The sequence below is a fragment of the Paroedura picta genome, chromosome 2 (assembly GCF_049243985.1).
Source record: "Paroedura picta isolate Pp20150507F chromosome 2, Ppicta_v3.0, whole genome shotgun sequence".
NCBI lineage: Eukaryota > Metazoa > Chordata > Lepidosauria > Squamata > Gekkonidae > Paroedura > Paroedura picta.
The window spans coordinates 57746664-57767797 of record NC_135370.1 but is presented as its reverse complement, the minus strand read 5'-3'; the positions used below and the strand labels follow the sequence as shown (position 1 = coordinate 57767797).

The 21134-nt window shown below is 44.3% G+C and overlaps 2 protein-coding genes across 6 annotated transcripts in view; one reads left to right on the top strand and one right to left on the bottom strand.

Moving 5' to 3' along the window:
* The window catches only part of TMEM163 (transmembrane protein 163), a 99147-nt gene extending 96790 nt beyond the window's left edge, over positions 1-2357 (bottom strand). The window contains exon 1 of one of the 2 annotated variants that reach the window (XR_013228150.1): positions 1941-2357. Coding sequence is in view for 1 of the 2 variants with exons in the window: in XM_077320236.1 (XP_077176351.1) it covers positions 1941-2136 (196 nt within the window). In the remaining variant the exon portion in view is untranslated. The remainder of the gene's footprint in view (positions 1-1940) is intronic. The other variant, XM_077320236.1, reaches the window with a different exon arrangement.
* An 83-nt stretch (positions 2358-2440) lies between these two features.
* The window catches only part of ACMSD (aminocarboxymuconate semialdehyde decarboxylase), a 54349-nt gene continuing 35655 nt past the window's right edge, over positions 2441-21134 (top strand). For 2 of the 4 annotated variants that reach the window (XM_077320233.1, XM_077320234.1), the window contains exon 1: positions 18619-18779. In XM_077320233.1, coding sequence (XP_077176348.1) covers positions 18654-18779 — 126 coding nt within the window. In that variant the 5' untranslated portion in view covers positions 18619-18653. Of the gene's footprint in view, positions 2677-18618; positions 18780-21134 lie in introns of those variants that run through there. The other 2 variants (XM_077320235.1, XM_077320232.1) reach the window with 2 other exon arrangements.

Genomic DNA, 21134 nt, shown 5'->3' with positions numbered 1-21134 from the left:
GAGATAAAGCCTACTTTCTTGTTAAAAGACATGCTCACATTTGTGGGCAAGATTATTCTGCTCTAATGCTATCATTCTAAATGCTTTAACATCAGATAACATGTACACAGATAACGATGTGATAAAATCTATCTAATTTGTTGTTTCTATCACCTGCCTTCCAAAAAGCCACAATTTTAATGGACATGGAGACACCTTCCAGATGATGCATACGCTATGAAGTTTAAATTACTGCTTTATTGTTCAGACATTCACTGAATTTTAACAAAACCAATTTAACAAGATCCTGTACTACAGACAAAATGCTATATTACAAACTAAAGCAAAATACTGATAACTTTATGATCCATTGAACAGCACCTGAATAGTCTATAATGTATAAAACAAGAACAAATACTAAAATCAATCATAACATTTCCTTGAAAATAATGATACCCAAAATCACTGGTCTCAGCAATTAATGGAAACTGGTGAGTTTGTCCTTTTATTTTCTACTTTACTGGGGCCTGTCTTCCTTTTCAGTATCATCCTGCAGCTCCCACAAAAATGTATTCTTATCTGTCCATCTACATCTACAAGTATACATAAAGGGTGCATTTAGTGGGCAGCAGTGTCAGTTGAAGTGAATTTGGGTGTTTTTTTAAAATCCCAACCTAGAAACTCTTGAATTTAGGCTGCAAATCTTTTCCGCTTACATCCAGAATATGTAAGTACTTGCAAGATGACTTCAGCTTCACACTTAAAGAAGCTGCTCCTAGGTAAACAATGCACTAACACTACACCATTGTTTCTAAATTGTAGCCAGGATATTTTCTATCAAAATCAGCTAGATTTATCACTGGAAAACTGAAAGGGACCTGTGTGAAATAGCCAATAAGAGAGAAAAAGGGGTGGTTGGAAAGTTTGGGGGGGGCTATCTTTGGATTTGGAGAAAAGTATAATGAAGTGGATTTTTAAAATGTGCTTGCTGAGAGAGACTGAATAAAATGTCAAACACTAGTGAATAGACACGTGCTGGGCAGGTGCCTGTACAGGGAGACAATGGATGAAATGTCACTTCTCTCTAAGAAAGGGTGGGGAGTGGATAAACAATGTCCTTTCTTGGCAATGAATGGGGAAGCCTGTCTGCATTTCACTGAATGATGTTTAAATTGGGTTTTGAATAGGGGTGGCAGAGCATTCAGAAAAGAGTGGGTTGTTTGAGTTTTTTTTAGGCAATTGCTGACCTAGGGTGGTGGTGGTGGTGGTTTTCAAATTCCGCTGACAGATGATTGGCTACAGAAAGGATTTTTTAAGAAAAAAAAATCAAGGGTGACTATAAGGCTAGAAAAGGAAGACCGAAAAGGGGTTGGGGTGGCTGGTGACAATGACAACAGACGGGAGAGATGTGGAACCAAGCAGCTAGGCTTAGTGAGGGGGCTCCTCACTAAGAAAGACAGAGCGGAAGGCTGAGGGCCAGCAGGAGATGGCTCTGCAAGGCAGCCTAGCTGGAGATGAGTGCCTTCAGTCCCTGTGGATAATGCAGGACCGAATAGATTCCAGCCCCCTACAATGCAAGGGCGGGGAAAGAGAGTGAGGCGATATGGGAGTGACAGGGCGAAACGGAGCCCGATAAAGAAGAGGGGGGGTGGCAAGTCCCCGGCTACCTGTAAAGTGTGACAGCGCAGAAGGCTCGGCGGGGAGAGACGGGGGGGGGGGGGAAGCGGGTTGGCGAGCGAGACTCCTTGCCAGGTGTGGGAGACGGAGGTGGCTGCGGCGTCGAGGGGAAAGCGGGCGTCGAGAGAACTGCGAGGGCGCTGCCGCGCCTGTCAAAGTGGGGTCGGGGTCGAGCCCGAGAGCTCGCGCCCGGCAGGGCCGTAAGAGCACGGGACACGCGCCAAGAGGCTCGGCTACCTGCGGGGGGAGGGGCGAGGGGCGCCCCTGGAAGGAGAGAGCCTCACCTCGATCTTCCAGCTCTTCGCTGAACTGCGCGCTCTCCCCCAGGGGCGGCGGCGGCGGCGGCGGCGGCGGGTGCTGCTGCTCCCCTGGCTGTGCCTCCTGGCCCGGGTAGGGGGGTGGGCCGGTTGTTCCGGCCGGCTGGACGATAGTGGGCTCTGGGGTGTTGCTTAGGTCGTCGCCGGCTGCGGGCGCCTCCATGGCAGAGCGTGGTGTGGAGCAGAGGGAGAAAAGCGCGCTCCGGCCACGGCGCCCCCAGCGAGAGTCCCACGCCCACCCCCGTCGCTCGGCTTTGCCTCAGCCGCTCCTCCTCGCGCAGCCACTGCAGGTGGGACCCACCGGCCGCTCGCCCCGCTCGCTCCTCCCACCGCGCTCTAACCCCCTCCCCAGCCTCCGAGGGGCTGAGGCCGCATTTTAACCGCCGAGACGTCTTGCGGCGGCTCGGTCTTGGATTCGAATCCTCCTCCTCCTCCTCTCTCTCCCCCCCCCCCCCGGAACCAGGTACCGGGTACCGGGTACCGGGTACCGGGTACGGCCACGACCAGCGAGCCGCCGCTAAACTCCCTCGTCAGCCCGCTGGAGCTCAAGAAGAACCTGTTTGCAGCTGTGAGGCTTGCAGCTGGCGCAATGTAATTTCGGTCCTGAGCCAGGGCGAGTCCTGACGCGCTTACAATCACCCCCGTTGGTTTGAAACGCTCTCCTTGCAGAACCGAACACGGCGAGGGTGCTGCGGTTAAACAGGTATAGGTGTGTTTCGGGCTTGGAGACCGGGCCTCCTTGGGAGCTTTAATGGGGGTAAAGGTGGGGGTAGGGAGGTGGTAAAGAAGGCTGTATTGCAGGTTGCAGTGTTCTTGCTGCTGCAATCTGTCTTCTGGCAAGAATTCCCATGCAGAAAGTAGGGTTGCCAATCTCCAGGTGGAGCCTGAAGATCTGGAATGCTAGTTGCTCCCCCAACTGCAGAGATCATTTCCCCTGGAGAACATGGCTGCTTTAGAAGGTGGACTGTATCACCCGTCATGCTGATGTCCCTCTCCAGGCGCCAGTTTCAAATCTCCAGGAATATCCCAACCTGGAGTTGGCAGCCCTAGTAGAAGGGCGAAATTTTGACACATGAGCATTTATTACTGTTAGTTGTTCATAGTAATCCTCATGCCTACCAAGGGTCTACAATATTTATTTTCATTCTTCATGCCAGGCAAAACTGAGATTATCAATCCATACGCATACATGAGATTGAGTTGTACAAGAATTTATGGAAGCACTAGTCCTATGCAGACATTCACCATGCAAAAGGAAGGGGATTAAAACTTTCTTACTGCTGAGAAACCCCTAAAACATTCTTCAAGGCTTCAAGAAACCCCAGAAGTGGCACGATCGTGCAGAATATGGTTAGGAAGCATAGCTTTGTACACGTGGGCCCCTTCATGACCCATCACTTGGGGGGGGTCAACATGACCATAAATGGTCATATCATTGAATATGCATTTAACATATTTTAAAAATATAAATTATCTCCCAGCCATTTGGGAAACCCTTCTAGGGCAGTCAAGGAACCCTGGCTGAGAATGTATGGGTTTTCTGCTCTCTTCTAATCTGCAGTTGTCTCTGGATGTCCACAGACATTCTACCTGCTAAGGAAAACCATAAGTCAGGGAATGTTTCATGATTGTTTAGCTTAGTGGGTGGTTAGCAGTGCAATCTTAAGTATACTTTCCTGGAACTAAGCCCTACAGAATATTCTTGAATTAGACTTAGTTGAGTAACAATTTTCCTGGATGGCCTGTGGTGGAAGGAAAGGTGGCTGAAAAGCTTGGTGGGAAGAGATCTCTCTAGCAAGGAAACTACAAGGGACTGAGAATCCTGAGGGGCGGGGGGGGGGGGGGAGGCTGCTAAAGATCACCATGAGCCCTTGAACAAAACCCCCCTGTGCTTTCATGCTAGTCTGAATAACATTTGAAGAAATGCAAACTTGGAAGAAAAATGTAAACCAGGAAAAAGTGAAATAAATCTCTCTGAACTCAAGCAGTATTTATTCTTCATTACTCTAAGTATAGCCAGCTAGAAAAACTCACTGATGCTTTCAGGACAGATCTTCTCTAGGAATCTAGGTTCTGCAGCTTTAACCCTTATCTTAGCTGTAAAAAATAGCTGCAGAAGGATAATTGCTATAATGTCAAGCCAATGAAAGGGTTAAACTGAACTTTTGTAGATTACTAGGGATGCTTCTAACTGTTGCTGAAGGCCTGAAATGTAAGCCATTGGCCCAAACCAACAAGCAGTGTGCCTGCTTTTCCCTTACTGTCTCCCAGAAAAACTGAGGCAGGTGGATTTTCAAAACATCCTGACCCATGCACATTTTATATCCCTAGTCTTCCTCTTTTCATGGCCCTTTGAGGGGGGGGGGTTGAATAGACAGTGTAAAAACAAAAAGGAGGATAGAGGAACAGGAAGGTCCTGAGTGCAAAAAAACAAAAAAGGGAAGGGAGAGTTAAAAGGAGCCAATGAAAGACAGCTGTAGCTTTGGTCTTCAAGGCAAGACCAGTTCATAGTCTTTAGGTGTGAGTTGGGACAGAACACTATTTTGAGGATTAGGAGCAGAAAGTTCATTGTCTATTTGTGGGGCCTGCAGCATATAAGAGCCAAATCCTGACAACTGCCCAGAAAGAGATGTACCAAGAATGATTGTTCTTAATACTGGTTCTTAACAGCCTTGCCCAATGTATGTACTACTGAGGTCAATAGGGACTATTGTCAAAAAGAGGTATGCAGTTCAGAAACTGTATAGGAAGAGAAGCTTCTACCGGGGAAAGGAACATCTGATGAGATTCTCCATTCTGTGTAGCTTACAAAGGGAAAGGGGCCTTTGGGACTGTGGGACTAAGACTCAGGAAGGAGCCATGAAGAGGGGGTTGGCTTCTGCAGATGGAACAGCCAAGTATTCCACAGGGAGAGAAAGCAAACTGATGGCTGTGCTGCACCAAGCAAGACCTGCATAGACCTGTATTATGGATAAGAGCAACGACATCTGGCTTTCTTCCACCTTTCCCTCTTTTATTCAGTCATGGTGGTAACTTTACTTATTTGGAAACATAAGTGATGTGTTGGGTTTTTAGTAGCTACTGCAGAAAGTGGGTATGGAAAAAATTGCCTTGATTTTATTGGCAGAGTTTAAATACATAAAGGAGTAAAACACTGGCTGCTTAAAGAATTAATAGCTTTATTGATAATCAAACAGCTTAACTAATTATTCTCCTTCATCTGAAGGCAAGCAGCAAGGAAGTGTGCTCAAAGAAGTAGGAAGTCTCCTTTTGAGCCAATCAGGAGACAGCCCCCTGCCTGAAACTGACCAATGAGGCTACTTCTGTAGTTTAAAAGGGCAAGCAGGCTTTTGCTGAGGTTAGCTACCTCATGACATCAATATGCATTGTAACTGCAGATCTGCAATGGCTGTAGCCTACATTCCTGGGCAGCTGATAAAATGATACTGCTTATGAAACAAAATGTGTAACTTCGTACTTCACAAACTATTTGAATATGCACTGCTATTTGAGCACTGAAAACAGGGTACCTTCATTACCCCTCCACTCCAGAATGAACACTCATAGGACTTGTTCACTTTTGCCCTGCATTCCCCTCAGGTGTATTTTTCTGTTCTTCATGCCAGTGCACTTTCCTTTTGCAGGTGGGTTGGGCTTTTGTTTTGCTTCACAGCATTGATTTAGCTCTATTCAGGGCTCAGTTAATTTCCTATTGTTGTATGTCCGTTCCTTTTAAAAGTTCCATTGCCTCAGTTTTCCCCTTCTTGGCCCCCAAGGTGAAGGAAATGCAGAAGCAAAACTGATCCATTGGATTTTCTCCCACTCTCCCAAGGCCACGCCTCCACCACTGACATTGTGCCACATTCTCTGCTCATTGGTCAGTTTCAGGCATGGGGCTACCTTTTGAAATTGTAAAGAGAGAACCTTAAAGCTGCTTTCACCTCCAGGTTGCTATTTTAGTTGAAGGTTTTCTCACCTTCATCTTGTTTAAGCTCCTGTATGGAATAAGCACTTATTTTTTTTCTTCTAACAATTAGAGTTCAGTATTACTGCCAGAACTAAATACAGGCCTTTCTTGCCCTCCTTCCCTTCTTCATCCCGACCTATGCATCACACAGTGGGTGAGGCGTTTGAGAAATTCTGTAGGCTGCCGTTTCCCCCTCCCCTCCCATCTTGTCCATTTCTTTGTTAAACATTAACACCACTCTATACAATTGGATTACTTAAAAATAAAATAAAACCCCATCTATTGAAGCATTGCATTTGCGAAACATTTGTATATTGACTTATATGCTTCAAACTGCAGCATAGTCACAAAGCTCAGTTAGTAAGATACCAGTCTGAGGATACAACATTATGAGTTCTAGCCTACTTGTGGGAATTTATTTTTTCCCCAGAGTTGTTGCTTTTGTTTGTGTGTGCATGTGCTTTTGAAAACATGGTGCAGCCATTTTTAAAACATGAGGGATTTTTTTTAAAGGAAAAAAAACCTTTGTGGGGGGAAAATAAACAACTACGGGTAAGTTAGAACTCATAATGTTGTGATCTTGTTATCAAAGTGATATGTCAATATTTTGATTGTTACAGGCAAGCAAGAAGCTGCAAGAAACATACAGCTTAGAGCTTGAGCAGTTTCTCTGTTGGAGTAAATCACTGCAAATCAATCTAACTTGTTTTAAGATACACCTTGCTATGTTGATTGTTAGCCATTGTTAGCTACAATTCAGGTCTGTGTTGTTCTGCTCTCAGAATCAGGATGTGTGTTTTAGCTGAAGTCAGTAATTTCCATTTCCATGATGCTTTTATAATAGTCATTTGGGACTTATTTAGCAGGAGAGAGAGGGAGAAGGAGTACTGCTGAACTAGAAATGTTTTTCAATGACTACCTTCTTATGAACTGAAAACTTTTCATATTTTAAATGAAGAAAATGCTGTACGATATTATTTCAGGTGTCTCTAACCTTAGACATCCCATGACATTCCTCTTGTTTAGACACACTTATGCTGCACTCATCTAATTTCAGATCTGGACCTCAGTGTGTAGATCTGCATAATCGGGCTGAGCCTAGAGAGGAGAGATTTTTCCTACGAACTCAAGGGAAACCTTCTCCCCCAGGTTTGCAGAAAAAATTCAAATACTAAAAAGAGGCATGGGGGTTAAAATCTCAAAACTGAGTAGTGATACCTGCACAAACACAGGAATTTCAGCTCAATTCAAACCTGGCTAGAGGTGATTTGGAGAAAATGTATCCAGCATAGTTTCCATTCCAGGTTCCAAATCTATCAGGGTAGTGGAGGTTGGAACAGAAAGTGTATCTTCTCCAAGTCTCCACTGTTACTGTTAGGCAAGCGATTAGAATAGAAAGTGTGCCAGACACACTCCTTCACACACACATCCCCCCCCCCTTCAAACAGCAGTAGGACAGTGTGTAGTGGAAAGTCTGGAGAATGTGTGCTTGGGGTACTTTCTACTCCAAGTCTCCATCTTCCTGCTGTCACTGGCCTGCTGACTGGGAGGGCTTAGAGCAGGGAGCACATCCAGCTATCTTAAGTGGCAAGAAATCTGATGCTTGAATCAGAAAGCATGATTCATATGATTTACAGTCCAAGCTGCCTCTTGTTACTATGTGGGCCTCAGACTAGGAACACATGGGACAATGGGATCCCCTCCCCCCGCCCATGAATTCTTGCAGATCTCCTACTTATATTTCATGTATTTCTTCTGGTCCTGTTCTTGTATCAGTGCCTTGTAGCTATTTTATTCTTGTGATAGAATTGTCATATTTTTACTTTCATGTCTTTCTTATTTTTTCTCACTGAAAATCTGATTTTCAGTTTGCTATATTCAGCATGTTATATTTATTGAAACATTATCCCGTACTAACTATGATGGTGACATTTCTCCTGTTATATTTTCCTTTAGCTCTATTTCTTATTCTGATTCAATTCATATTTATAAAGTAGCAGTACATTTTTTTATCCTTCCATCCTGTTTTTCTTCTGTTGAATATGACATTTTGATATTTTTTGTTATGCTTCTTGATTGATTTAACTTCTTTCTTTTTAAATTATTTACTTACCCACCCAGCTGGACATGTTCTTGGTCTTGTTTCTGTTGACAGAGTTTTAAATATGCAAAGAGAAGAGTAGAGAACCAGCCTACTTAACGGAATAAAAGTTTTATTTAGAAAAAAACAACATTGTATAGAAAGCCAACTGTTCTTCTGGAGGCAATCATTCAGACTCTCGTAGAGGCAAGCAGGGAGAATGTCTGCTCAAAGGAGTAGCAATTCTCCATATAAGCCAAATAGGACACAGGAGGAAACTATTTTAAATACATCAGGCAGTTCCTAATCTAAATATGCCAGCTGCATGCCTCCTCTGAAGTACCCTGTTGGATTTTCTTCATATCTATTTGAACCATGTACTCTACAAATCTTGAATATTGTTGCAGATCATGAATACCACTTATCAAGATCTAGTATACATAGTCCTTTAGGTCAGTGGTCCCCAACCTTTTTTAGGCTGGGGACCGGCAGGGCAACTGCCCCGCCCGCGCATCGCGTATGCGTGGGCGCACCCTGCATCGTGCATGCGTGGCTGGGCCACGCATGCGCACATGCGCACTCTCGATTTCGGCCGCACATGGCGCATATGCACATGCACGGCCGGGCCGCGCATGCGTGATGCGCGGGCACGGCCCTGATTCCCTCTACCCCCCCCCCCCGCAGTAAGAAGCTTCCTGGGCCGCAAGCTTGCGGCCGGGGAAGTTTTTTACTGCGGGGGGGCGGGGAGAGGGAACCGCGGCCCAGCGCCATGGCCTTCGCAGCCTGGCACCGGGACGCTGCCCGCAGGTTGGGGACCACTGCTTTAGGTTCATCTTCTTATTCTATACCAGCTTGGTTTAGTAGTTAAGAGCGGTTTGATTCCCCCCACATCTAGCCAGCTGGGTGACTTTGGAATAGTCATAATCCTGTTAGAGTTAGGGTACCTGTTGTGGGGAGGGGGAAGGAAGGCGATCGTAAGCTGCTTTGAGACTCCTTCAGGTAGTGAAAAGGCAAGGTATAAAACCCAGGTCTTCTTTTAAAATGTTCTGCAATTCTTGCTTTGCAGTGGGAGGTTATAATGCCTCAATAAGGACACTGGACACAGTCTTTATTACCGAATGAGCGTGGCTTGGCATGGGAGATGGATCATGCCCTCCTGTGAGCAGCCAATCACAAGGCAGCCTGTATCAGCAGGCCTCATCCCTGCGTTCCACTGGCTAGCCAACCTGGATTAGGGTTGGGCGCTTCGGTGTCCAAAGCGGCCGTTCACACCTAAAGCAGCCAGCATTGCAGTGCGGGGGGGGGAGGCACCAGCCAGTGTGCTGGCGCCTGCACCTCCCCTCCCCACCTGTACCACGGTGCTGACTGCTTCGGGGGCGAATGGTTGCTTCGAATGCCAAAGCGCCCAAGCCTAGCCCAGATCCCTGAACCAAATGGCCTGCTGACTCATGGGAGGTGACAATTGGGTGTAAACTCACTGGGCAATCACCTTTATTAGGTTCACCTGCCACCTGGAAATGCAAGCAATCCAACTGGCTCTGCACCCGCACAGTCCCTTATGGGGGCCCGCAAACCTGGGAAACCAGCATGCAAGCTTAGCCACCCCACAAATGATCCGCCTCATGCTTAAAAAACGGAGGCTGTGACAATAAACACAATGAGTGAACACCTGTACAACTCACATAACTAAATTCAACTAATAGTTGTGTCTTCACTGCCAGGAGGGGTAAAGAGGCCGCACCGCACCATCCCTTATAAGGGCACGTGGCTCAGCCCTGCTCCCTGCCCCAGACACACAGCACATGCTGGGGAATGCCAGGGGTGGGAGTCACGCCCCCAGCCCCCAGGTCCATACCCAGCATTTCCCCCAGTGGGGGGGGGAGCCTGCTTTTTCAGAATCGGGTGCAGATGGTGGCATTTCCGTGATGGTTGTTTCAAGCTGACAGAAATGACAGTTGCAGATCTCTGGCAGGATCTGGGCTAGGTTCAAGCAATATAGATATTCTTCCAAATTTTTATTTTACATATATTTTTTCCATATGGAAAACATTTCAATTGCTTCTTGCTTTCCCAACACTATCATTTTAAAGAAGCGGTCCGTTCTTGTGGAGAGCACACTGCAGCTCTCATCTGTCTACGCTGAATCAAAGAACAAGAAAAGTACCTACACAGTGACTGGCTGCTATTATTAAGCAGATTATTTAAGTGGTCCTAATTTATAAAGTGCAGGTAATAAACACTGTGGATATGCAGATACTTGTAATATGTTAGAACAAATGATAATAAATTATATGCTCTATTATATTTGGCAGGCACATTTTACTGGTCCAGCACAACAAACACAGAAAGCCGCCCCCCCCTTTCCCAGGAAGTGGCAATATCAGTTTTAATTACAGAATGGAAAACACAGGAACATGTCTTTTAGAAGAATTTTTTCAATATATGGTGGTGGAAAGTGCCTTCTGGTTACAGCTGACTTTTAGCAAACCCAGGAAGGGTTTTTAGGCAAAAGACATTCACAGGTTGCTTGCTATTGCCTGCCTCTGTGTCATGACCTTGGATTTCCTTCCTGGTATCCTATCCAGGTACTAACCAGGGCTAATCCTGCTTAGCTCATGAGATTGGAAGAGCCTGGCCTATCCAGGTCAGGTATTTCATCAATATACACAGTGTTTTATAAATGCTTTCATGATTATCTTAAGTGTAGCACGTATTTTGAAGAAGTGCTTCAGATACTTTCCCTTGTATCTGGCAAAAGTTATAAAACAAACAAAGCAGAAATATTGTTTTCCCCAGGTGTGTCCTGAGGTTCTGCTTTAGGGGTTTCTGTTAACAATTCTTATATTGGTCAGTAGTGTAATACAGAGAAACTGAATGTTGCATCAGTTCTGGCTGAAGTGTATTTGTCTTTCCATATTGGTTGTTTGCTGAGAATGCTTTCCCCCCACTCTCATGTGCTTGGATACAGAGTGGTTCAGCAAGTTTATTGCTACCCGGTTCTTAGGAGACGGAGGCAATGCTCAATTTCACACACTCGTCTGTTTTCCCCCAAAGCAGACAGAACTCTTATTTTCCTACATAACAGGCAAGAGGGGACCAAAGGACAACATGAGACTGAGAAGCTATAGATACCTGCCTCAGAGCAATTAAAGAATAAATGTGATCTCTGAATTCTGATTTAGCTTTAGGCCACTTGAGAAGTGATCTTGAAGAACCCCATGTACACTCCAACTTAATTTATCTTAATGGCCACGGGGGAATTAGATGTGGATAAACATGGATTCTGTTTGTGGTCTTAAGAGAAATAATTCATATCTTATTGGTATCTGGGATGTTAAATTGAAAAGAATTGATGGAACTGAAGAGAAAGGTCCTCTGCAGAATTGGTCTTAAAAACAGCACAAAATTGTCCAGTGCAGAAATACAGCTCTTTTTATAATTAAAACATTAATTAATGACGTGTTAAAACAGCCTCTTGTGCAGAGTTAGCAGCTGTTGGCAAAACAACATTTTTAAAAATTGTACAGCAAATCTCCCATGGCCAATCTGAAACCTTGCTGGGCAATAAACTCACTCAGACCTGCCCACTTTGTAGTCCTGCTTGACAGATACTAGAACGGGTGCTGGTGCACCACATTGGAAGCTCATGAGCTAGAGGATTAGAATTATTTCACTACTTTGAGTTCTCTAAAAAGGGAATCATGTTTATATTTTATATATATATGGCAATATATATATATATGACAATACAGGAAGCAAATGCACAGCATCCTAAGTCATATCTGAAGCTGTTACTAAACAATATGTCCACTGTCATTTTTACCTGGTTACCTTCCACCAGACTTCTACTTTTGGATGGTACATCACAATCTAATGAGAACTTGTGCAGAGAACTAGGGTTCCTTCTGCTTAGTCATTCATTCATTAACCTTTATTGCCATACCACCTTCTGTTTATGTCATCTGTCCTTTCCGTTGTGGCTTTCTATACCTTCTTCTTACAGAGGCTTGGTGTGTTGTTTTGTAAAGGTGCTTGTTCATTTCTTTCTTCCCCTTGGAATCACACTTGTAAAATTCTGAAGAGAATAACAGCAGAAGTGTTACAGACACTGAGAGTGTGACTTGTGCGAGCAGCACTCACCCACTACAGCTAATTTGCAATGGATACACCTGTACTTAATGTTCATCTAATTAAAGGTGAAAACATTGTGTGGAATGTACCTGTGAGGACTGTTATTCCTTAACAAGGTTTTTTTTTAAATAAAAAGTTAAACAAGTTGACACAAGGCAGTGTCCAAAGATAGACAGAACTAAAATCTGGATTTAGTAAATTATGATTATAGAATAAATAGTTTTTCTTATGAACATTCTTCATTGGAGCAGGATATAATTATAATAAATTCTCACAATAGCTACAGCAGAGATAGAAGAAGAGTTGGTTCTTATATGCTGCTTTTCTCTACCAGAAGGAGTCTCAAAATGGCTTATAATCACCTTCCCTTTCTTCTCCCCACAGCAGACACCCTGTGAGGTGGGTGAGGCTGAGAGAGCCTTGATATTACTGCTCAGTCAAACAGCTTTATCAGTGCTCTGCCAAGCCCAAGGTCACTCAACTTGGCTGTGTGTGAAGGAAGAATCAAACCGACTTGCCAGATTAGAAGTCCGCAATCCTAACCACTATACCAAGCTGGGCATTACATCATGGCACCTGCCAACACCTTTTACAGTACCTATCAAGAGTAACTTGGTAAGGAAAACAGCGCACAACAAAGGTCTTCAGAAACCAGGCAGGGCCAGGTGAGACTTTTGCCCTGTAGGACTTCTGGTTAGAAGAAGAAGAAGAAGAATTGGTTCTTATATGCCGCTTTTCCCTACCTGAAGGAGACTCAAAGCGGTTTACAGTCGCCTTCCCATTCCTCTCCCCACAACAGAAACCCTGTGGGGTGGGTGAGGCTGAGAGAGCGCTGATATCACTGCTCGGTCAGAACAGTTTTATCAGTGCTGTGGTGAGCCCAAGGTCACCTAGCTGGTTGCATGTGGGGGAGAGCGGAATCGAACCTGGCATGCCAGATTAGAAGTCCGCACTCCTAACCACTACACCAAACTGGCTCAATGGTTAGCCATTGGAGATACAATAACAAAACATTGCTTTGGCAATTGGGTTATCAGGTCCCTTCTAACAACTAGCAGGTCACAAGGGGAGAAGGCCTAGGCTGGGGTTACAGTGACGTCGCTTGCAACAAAGTGCTGTTAGTTCCAGTGCACACCATAAGTGTCATCATTGCATTGCCAGCAACTTGGGATACCCTGGTATTTGGAAGGAAACTCTATGATAGATGTCTTTTTATTATAGAGTTTTTGCCTAGATAGCAGAGCAACCTTTTCAGCCCAGGCCTGCCCCCACTGCCAGTAAGACCTCTTGTCAGCCAACAAATTGTCATTGAGGGAGGCAGCTGAGGGCTGGGGATTCCCCTGTGGGACTGGCCACTCTGGTAATAGCTTCTACCACATTGCAAGGATCTTCACTACATGACTAAAAGTATAGATGCAAGGAATTATTATTTTCATTTTAAAGGCATCTTGTTAAGCAGAAATTCTGCCTCAAATGTAAAGAGTTACTGTTAGATGTACGCATAACTTCATTCCTTGAAATTTTCTGGCTGGCTCCCTCTTCAACAGCATCCATTTTGTACCTGCCCCTGCCACCCTCTATCATTCCAAAGGTCCTGATTGGTTCAGAAAGGCTGGAGACCCCTGCTTTATAATCTGTGCATATACTTGATGCAAAGGGACACCTCCAAAAGCTGGGTTGCCAACTAAACTGAGCAATCATACATACATGTACTTGTTCGCATGTAGACACTACATTAATTGATTTATAGCCCACCATTTCTCCTCAGTGAGCACACAAATCAGCTTGTATCATTCTCCTCTCTTCCTCTTTTCCAGGTAAAAAGTTTGCTACAATTCCCCCATTCATTTTCTCAAGGACATCATAAAAGGTTTCTGTTTTATATTTCTGATCTCTGCTGCCTTATTATATATGTTCTGCATTAATGTGAAGTTGATTTATGCCTTAATCTGTGACATCTAGTACAGAAAAATTTCACCCATTGCATCGCTGTGCTTATAGTTTCAGGTTTAGCATTCTCAATCAAAGAAGGATCAGATTTTCTTGTGGTTCTTGCCACTAGATGGCATTATCTAGTAACTACAAACATTGAATACCTTTGCCTTGATTTCAAACTACAGTTCCCCATGTTTCATTCTTGATGAAAATATATGTAAAATGCTGAGCTGGAAAATCTCACAAGGCTCCTTAGATATGAGATACTAGTTAGAGAATTCACACACACAAACCCCTCTAATATTGTGATTTATGTGCCCTCTGGCTCAGCTGGTGTGGAGGTTTGGGCTGGGTTGCCACCAATATGCAGATGACACCCTGATGGATGACTGCTCTGACTCTCCCCCAGAAGCATTATCCAGCTGCCTGGAAGCAGTGACAAGATGGCTCAAGAAGAGTCGTCTGAAGCTCAATCCTTCAAAGACGTAGGTCCCGTGGCTAGGTAGGAAGGGACCATGGAAGGAAGCACATCTGCCCACCCTGGACAGTATGCAGCTCTCGGCAGCGCACTCTGCCAGGAACCTGGGCGTGATCCTGGATGCTTCCATTACAATGGAAGCTCAGGTCACAAAGGCAGCATGGCTGGCATTTTACCACCTCCACCAAGCCAAGCAACTACCTGACCCCAGAACACCTAGCCACAGTGATCCATGCAACGATGACATCTAGACTGGACTTCTGCAACTCACTCTATGCAGGCCTATCCTTATCCTTGATCTGGAAACTACAACTGTTGCAGAATGCTGTGGCCAGGATTCTTACTAAAACATGGAGATCCCATTTCCAGCTGGTACTCCAACAACTTGGCTGGCTCCCAGTTGAATTACAGATTAAACTTAAGGTTTTGGTAATCACCTTTAAGGCCATACACGGTCTGGGCCCAGTGTATTTGAGAGCCCGCCTCCCTGCCTATACCCCCAAAAGGGCCTTATGGGCCACCACCTCCAACTGGCTGCTGATCCCTGGCCTCAGTGAAGCACGCTGGGCCTCAACAAGGGCCAGAGCCTTCTTGGTCCTGGCCCCCACCTGGTGGAACAAGCTCCCTGAGGAGATCAGAGCCCTGCCCGAACTTCCACAATTCTGCAGGACCTGCAAAAGGCATTTCCTCCACCAAGCATTCGCTTGTAGCCAACCAATTCAAAACATCTGCTGGTCTTTCCCGCAGACTGAACAATTTCACCTCCCCAAGGATATGTCAGTGTTGTTGTTCATGCTATGTTATGTTATTATTGTTATCTGACAGATTGTTATAATGTTCTATGTAACTATTTTTACAACGTTCTATGTAAACCACCCAGAGCCATATGGAAGAGCGGTATAAAAATCCAAATAAATAAAATAAATAAATAATCCAAGGTGGGTTGCACCTGTATAGACATAACTACCAAACTTTTTTCCCTATATTTTGTTCTGATATTTATCTGGATTATCTTTTCCTATTGATTTGGTGATGCAAGGATTAGGAAAAATATAAAATACAAGAGCAGTAAGCAATGAGGTATGAAATTATGATTTGTTTTATTTAAATTGTAATTATTCCAGTGTCAGAATGTTGTATATTTGGTTATTTGTTATTTTTGTGTATTTTTTCATGGGTGTGGCAGCAGTAGGTTTAGCACTGTTGATAAGAAATCTAATGTTTGGCTTGTTAAGTGGAGATCCTTAGCTTTACACCAGCACTTTAGATGGGGGCTGACTGCAGATTCATGTTGAGTACCACAAAGCTGCTAAAGGCAAGCCCAAAATGGAAAGTTACCCATTTACCTAGCCACTGCGCCATTTCATCAAAAATGCAAAGGCTAGAAAATTGTTTGTATTGTCAGATACAGGTGACAGGTAAGTGTTTAGGATCCTTACTGAACCCATTGATTTAGCAGTTATTTCATAAACAAATCTATAATCTCTCATCCGGAGCTATTTTCAGTCAATCATACTTTTTCCATAAGGAACTAAATAAGCCTATTCTTTGTTCTAAATTGTCCTCAGGTGACTGGAAACATCATCACAGAGAAGATACCTGTGTTAGCCTTAGACTTGGCTGCCAGTAGAGAACTATCCAGCCCCCATGCTGATTCGACATAGCAACAGCATTTACATAGCCTCTTCTCAGCAATAGATCCTTCTGTGTCTCTCTTAACAGCATTCATGAAGCCTACTTCTTTAGATCAGTGGTCCCCAACCTGCGGGCCGTGGCCCGGCACCGGGCCGCGAAGGCCATGGCGCCGGGCGGCGGCTCCCTCTCCCCGCCCCCCCCCCCCCGCAGTAAAAAACTTCCCAGGCCACAAGCTTGCGGCCCAGGAAGCTTCTTACTGCGGGGAGGGTGGGGAGAGGGAATCAGGGCCGGGCTGCGCCTGTGCAGGCCGCGCCCGCGCAGCCCGATCTGAGGGCGCGGCCCGCGGGTGCGGCCCGATCCGCGGGCGTGGCTCGCAGGCACGGCCCGATCCGCGGGCGCGGCCCGATTCGTGGGCGTGGCCCGCGCGGGCGCGGCCCGATGCCCTGCTGGTCCCCAGCCTAATAAAGGTTGGGGACCACTGCTTTAGATGCAATAAGTAGATTCTTTCCATGCTGACATTTTAAATAGACATTCCTCCCCAGCCATTACAGGTGTTAGATAGTGATTAGGCCTTAGACTGTGAAAGTTTATGCTAGAAAAAAAATGCTCTAGCCACAAGACTTTTTATTTTTGCTGGAACAAGCTAGCACAGCTATCCCTCCAAAACTATTTTGGGATACTGTGGTTGGTTCTATTGGTTTGTTTGTTTATTCACATTTATATATCGCCCACCCCGAAGGCTCTAACTGCCCAGAGCCACAAAGAATGGCAGTATAGAAATCCAAATAAATAAATAATAATGAGTATTACATAGCTATTATTTGGAGATTTTCATAATGCTAGATAAACAAATGTTTGAACATGAGTGCTGAAGCTCCATCACGAGGATTTGATCAAAATAAGTTAGGGGTAGTCGTATTTGTCACAAACTGGACACAAGCTCATTAAAATAAAGATTTAAATAAAGAAACAATATCAAGTTTTGAGCCATCAGCACTTAATGTGGATAACGTGGATAATGTGGATATTTTCACTGGGTTGAAAGATTATTATTCCATTGTAAATCTGAAATTAATATGACTTTTGAAAAGGTTTAATTAATATTTTGACTTCTATACCACCATTCCCAAATGGCTTTCAAAATTATTTATTTATTTTATTATATTTGTATACCACCATCCCCTGAAGCTCAGGGCGGTTCACATGGAATGTAAATACACCGAACTCTGTTTTTTGTATCAAACAGAAATAACAGCAATGATAATAAGAGAATAACGATTTAACAGCATAACCATCAAATAGGCCTGTGGTTGTTCAAGTCAGGAGCATGGAGGGAGGTTTAGGGGCCCAGTGGGTGTTGATGGTTCTGGCTGACCTCAACCAAATGCCTGGCGGAGGAGCTCCCTTTTGCAGACCCCACAGAACTGTTTTAGTTCCGTTAGGGCCCTAATCTCCTCCGGGAGCTCATTCCACAAGGTGGGGGCCAGAACAGAGAAGGCTCCAACTCTGGCTGAGGTCAAGCAAGCTTTATTGGGGCCAGGGATCACTAGCCAGTTTAAGGTGGCAGAGCGCAAAGCTCTTTAAGGGATATAGACAGAAAGGCGGTCCCTCAGGTACACTGGGCCCTGACTGCTCATGGCATTGAAAGTGATTACCAGAACCTTTAGCCTGATTCCAAAATTGACTGGTAGCCACTGCAGTTGTTGGAGGATGGGCTGGATCTGGGACCTCCATGGTGTTGCTGTGAGGATCCTGGCAACTGTGTTTTGGACCAGCTGTAGTTTCTGGATCAAGGTTAAGGGCAGGCCTGCATAGACAGAAATCCAATCTAGAGGTGACCGTTGCATGGATCACTGTGGCTAGGTGTTCTGGGGCCAAGTAGGGCGCTAGTATTTTGGCTTGGTGAAAGTGGTAGAATGCCAGCCATGCTACTCTAGTGACACGAGCCTCCATTGAGAGGAAAGCATCCAGGATTACACCCAGGTTCCTGGTGGAGTGAGCCACTGATAGCTGCACACCATCCAGGTTGGGCAAATGATCTTCCTCACTTGGGGGGAGGGAGGGGGGCCCGCCTTCTTGAGGCCAGTCAGGGAGGGGGGCGCCGCCGTGGTGGCGGCGGCGGCAGCAGCATGTCCCACCTTTGGTTCCCTTAATTCTGATCACTTTAACCTAAGCTAAAGGTATGTTTTTAATCCGACTGTTCACAAATTATTTGTGAAGGACAGCTTCTAACAGCTTAACTTTCTGGTTAAAGCCACTCAATAGAATTAAAAGAATTTATACTGTCATTGTTATGTTCAACTGCTTTATATGAAGACAGACTGTAAACTCCTTTGATAAACGGGCTGTCTGCCTGGCAACTGTAAACAACCATCCTGATAGGACAGTGGGAGGACTTGAACAGCAACTAAAGTTAATGGAAAGCTTAGCTACCACTTCAAGGACAGACAGTACATGGGCACAATTCAAGTTCAAAGTAAGAGAAGCTTTTATGGAAACGAAGCTTCCGGTGGACTTACAGAGATGAAAATTGATATTCACAGTCACATTCTGCCTAGGAAATGGCCTGATCTAAAACAGGTAATACGAACATATTGGCTGTAATGCAAAGAAAGTATCATTTTATTTCTACGCGTGTTTTCTACAGAGCTTTATCTTGGATAGTCAAGGGCTGGAAAACTCCCTTTTGGATTGGATTTTTCCCGCTCTGAACTCCAAATAAGATACAAAAGAATATTTTCCATTTCAGAATGGTTGTGATACATACTATTTGAGTGCTAAAGGGAATTTTAAATAGCTAATTTAAATTGAAATTGTTTTTTAAAAGGTATTCTGGTAAATAAATGTATTCTGCTAGTTGTTTTTATGGAACCAGACCTCTTGCATTTGTAGTTTAAACTTACAATTAGTAGAAATGAACAGTAAGTTTTCAGTTGCAGGATTAACTCTAGAATAATTGACAGGAATAGTGAGTGGGGGTTTCAAAAATCATTCTGCTTTTTGCACCTTTGAAAATTGCAATTTACTACAAACCTAATGTAAATTGATGATTTACACTGTATTAATCTCCTGTATCAATTAGTTAATAAATTTAGTTATTAAATTCAGTTATTGTTTTAATGCTTTGTAGAAGCAGCTTATTTCTCTGAATTACATTCAGAGAAATAGTAACACTAGATAAATAAATGTTTCAGGATTTATGAGTGCTCTTTGCAGTGGGTACTGACATCAAGGGGCTTAGATGTCTGTGACTTTGTTTAGCCCAAACCCTCAGACCAGCTGGGCAAAGGCTAAGAAGAGAACCACACCCTGTTGGCAGTCCACATGGGAGTTGACAGAGGTGTGATAGATAACTGCAACCATCTATCTGCAATCCTGGAGGAATGAGCTCTAGCCACTGTAAAACTGCCCCACTTATGCTCACATTGACACAGCAACCGTGAGACCTAGCATCACAAGCAGTGCCAGCCCACCTCAGTCCAGCTGTCATTGGAGGTCGTCCATCAGGGTGACCAGGACACCTCACAGGGTGTCAGTTGTGGGGAGAGGAAAGGTGATTGTAAGTTGCTTTGAGCAGTATATAAGAACCAAGTCTTCTTCTTCCTTGGAATACTTCTATTGAGAAGGAGAAGTTGATTCTTTCCCTAAGGGGCAACGTATCCTCATATTGCTCCTTTTAAGAAGCCATGGGGAGCAGAGGTCTAGTGAGCATGTGGTCAGCCTCACTAACAACCTATCAACTTCAGTCAGTGTGAGCAAACTGAAACCATCAAATCTCCCTCCCAAGGCAGACAAGAGGCCTCTAGTTCCCTTATTGTTTTAATAGTTGGGGGGGAGGTCATAGTGGAGTGTTGAGCTCCCATTTTCTCTTGCATAGCTCCTCCGTATACCAGGGGGCCCATTAGAGCCGGTGGTGGAGAGGACGTTAGGGGGCAATCTCATCGATGGCGGCTGACATCCAATTATGCCAGTCATCAACTAGCCCATCCAGTGAGTTGCCTGGAGGTATCAGTTCCTGTAGACCATTCAGGAAACCATCCATATCCATAAGTTTCTGTGGGCGGGCCCAAAAATGCCCATCACCCATACAGGGTGGCATACAGAGTCAGACCTTTTGGTATCTACATGTCCTTGAGTAATACCATCCCACAGCTCTTGACCCTCAAAGAGTTTTGTGCTTCTATTATGAAGAGTAGGGCCCACTAATCATATTTACATGCCAGTTCATCTGTTCTGTGGGAATCGGGGTGTTGGGCTTTAAGGGTTTTTTTAAAAGGTGTTCACAAAAGACTCTGTATCGAGGCTTTAGTGTCTTCAGAGAAGTGCATCAAAATCATAATTGAACCAGAGACACAACTACATAATTATTAAATAAAGATCTTATAACAAGGATATGCAAGTGTATTTTTCAACTGATGTGGATCAATATCAACCCATTCCAGGCAAAATCACGTTGATGTCAACAGAAAGCCACCAATACATAGGAAAGGGTGGATTGATCCCATATTATTTGTGCTGAAATCTTTAAAATGCCTCTTTATAGGCTAATTTCATTGTAGAAAATTTTATAAGTAAATTCAGAATACCATTCTGGTTCTATCATAATGAAATATTTCAACTCAAGAATATAAGGAAGGAAACTAGCCTTATCCTTTGATGATTTTCCCTGTTGAAAAAGTTTTAAATCTCTGTGAGAGAATTAATGGACATTTCACTTGTGTATTTGAAGACTGGCTCTATTCTTTAAATATTAATAGAAGATGGTGACCTTCAGCCCTGCTGCTGAAGCATAGAGGCTGAAAGACAGAATCAATATTTTATCTGCAGTAATGGTTAACTAATTATAGCTCAGCAGAACTTACCATTTTTGTATTTTATTGCCTAATCCTTGATTATTCTTGTGCTCGCATAATTTCAATTAAGTTCCAATAGGAG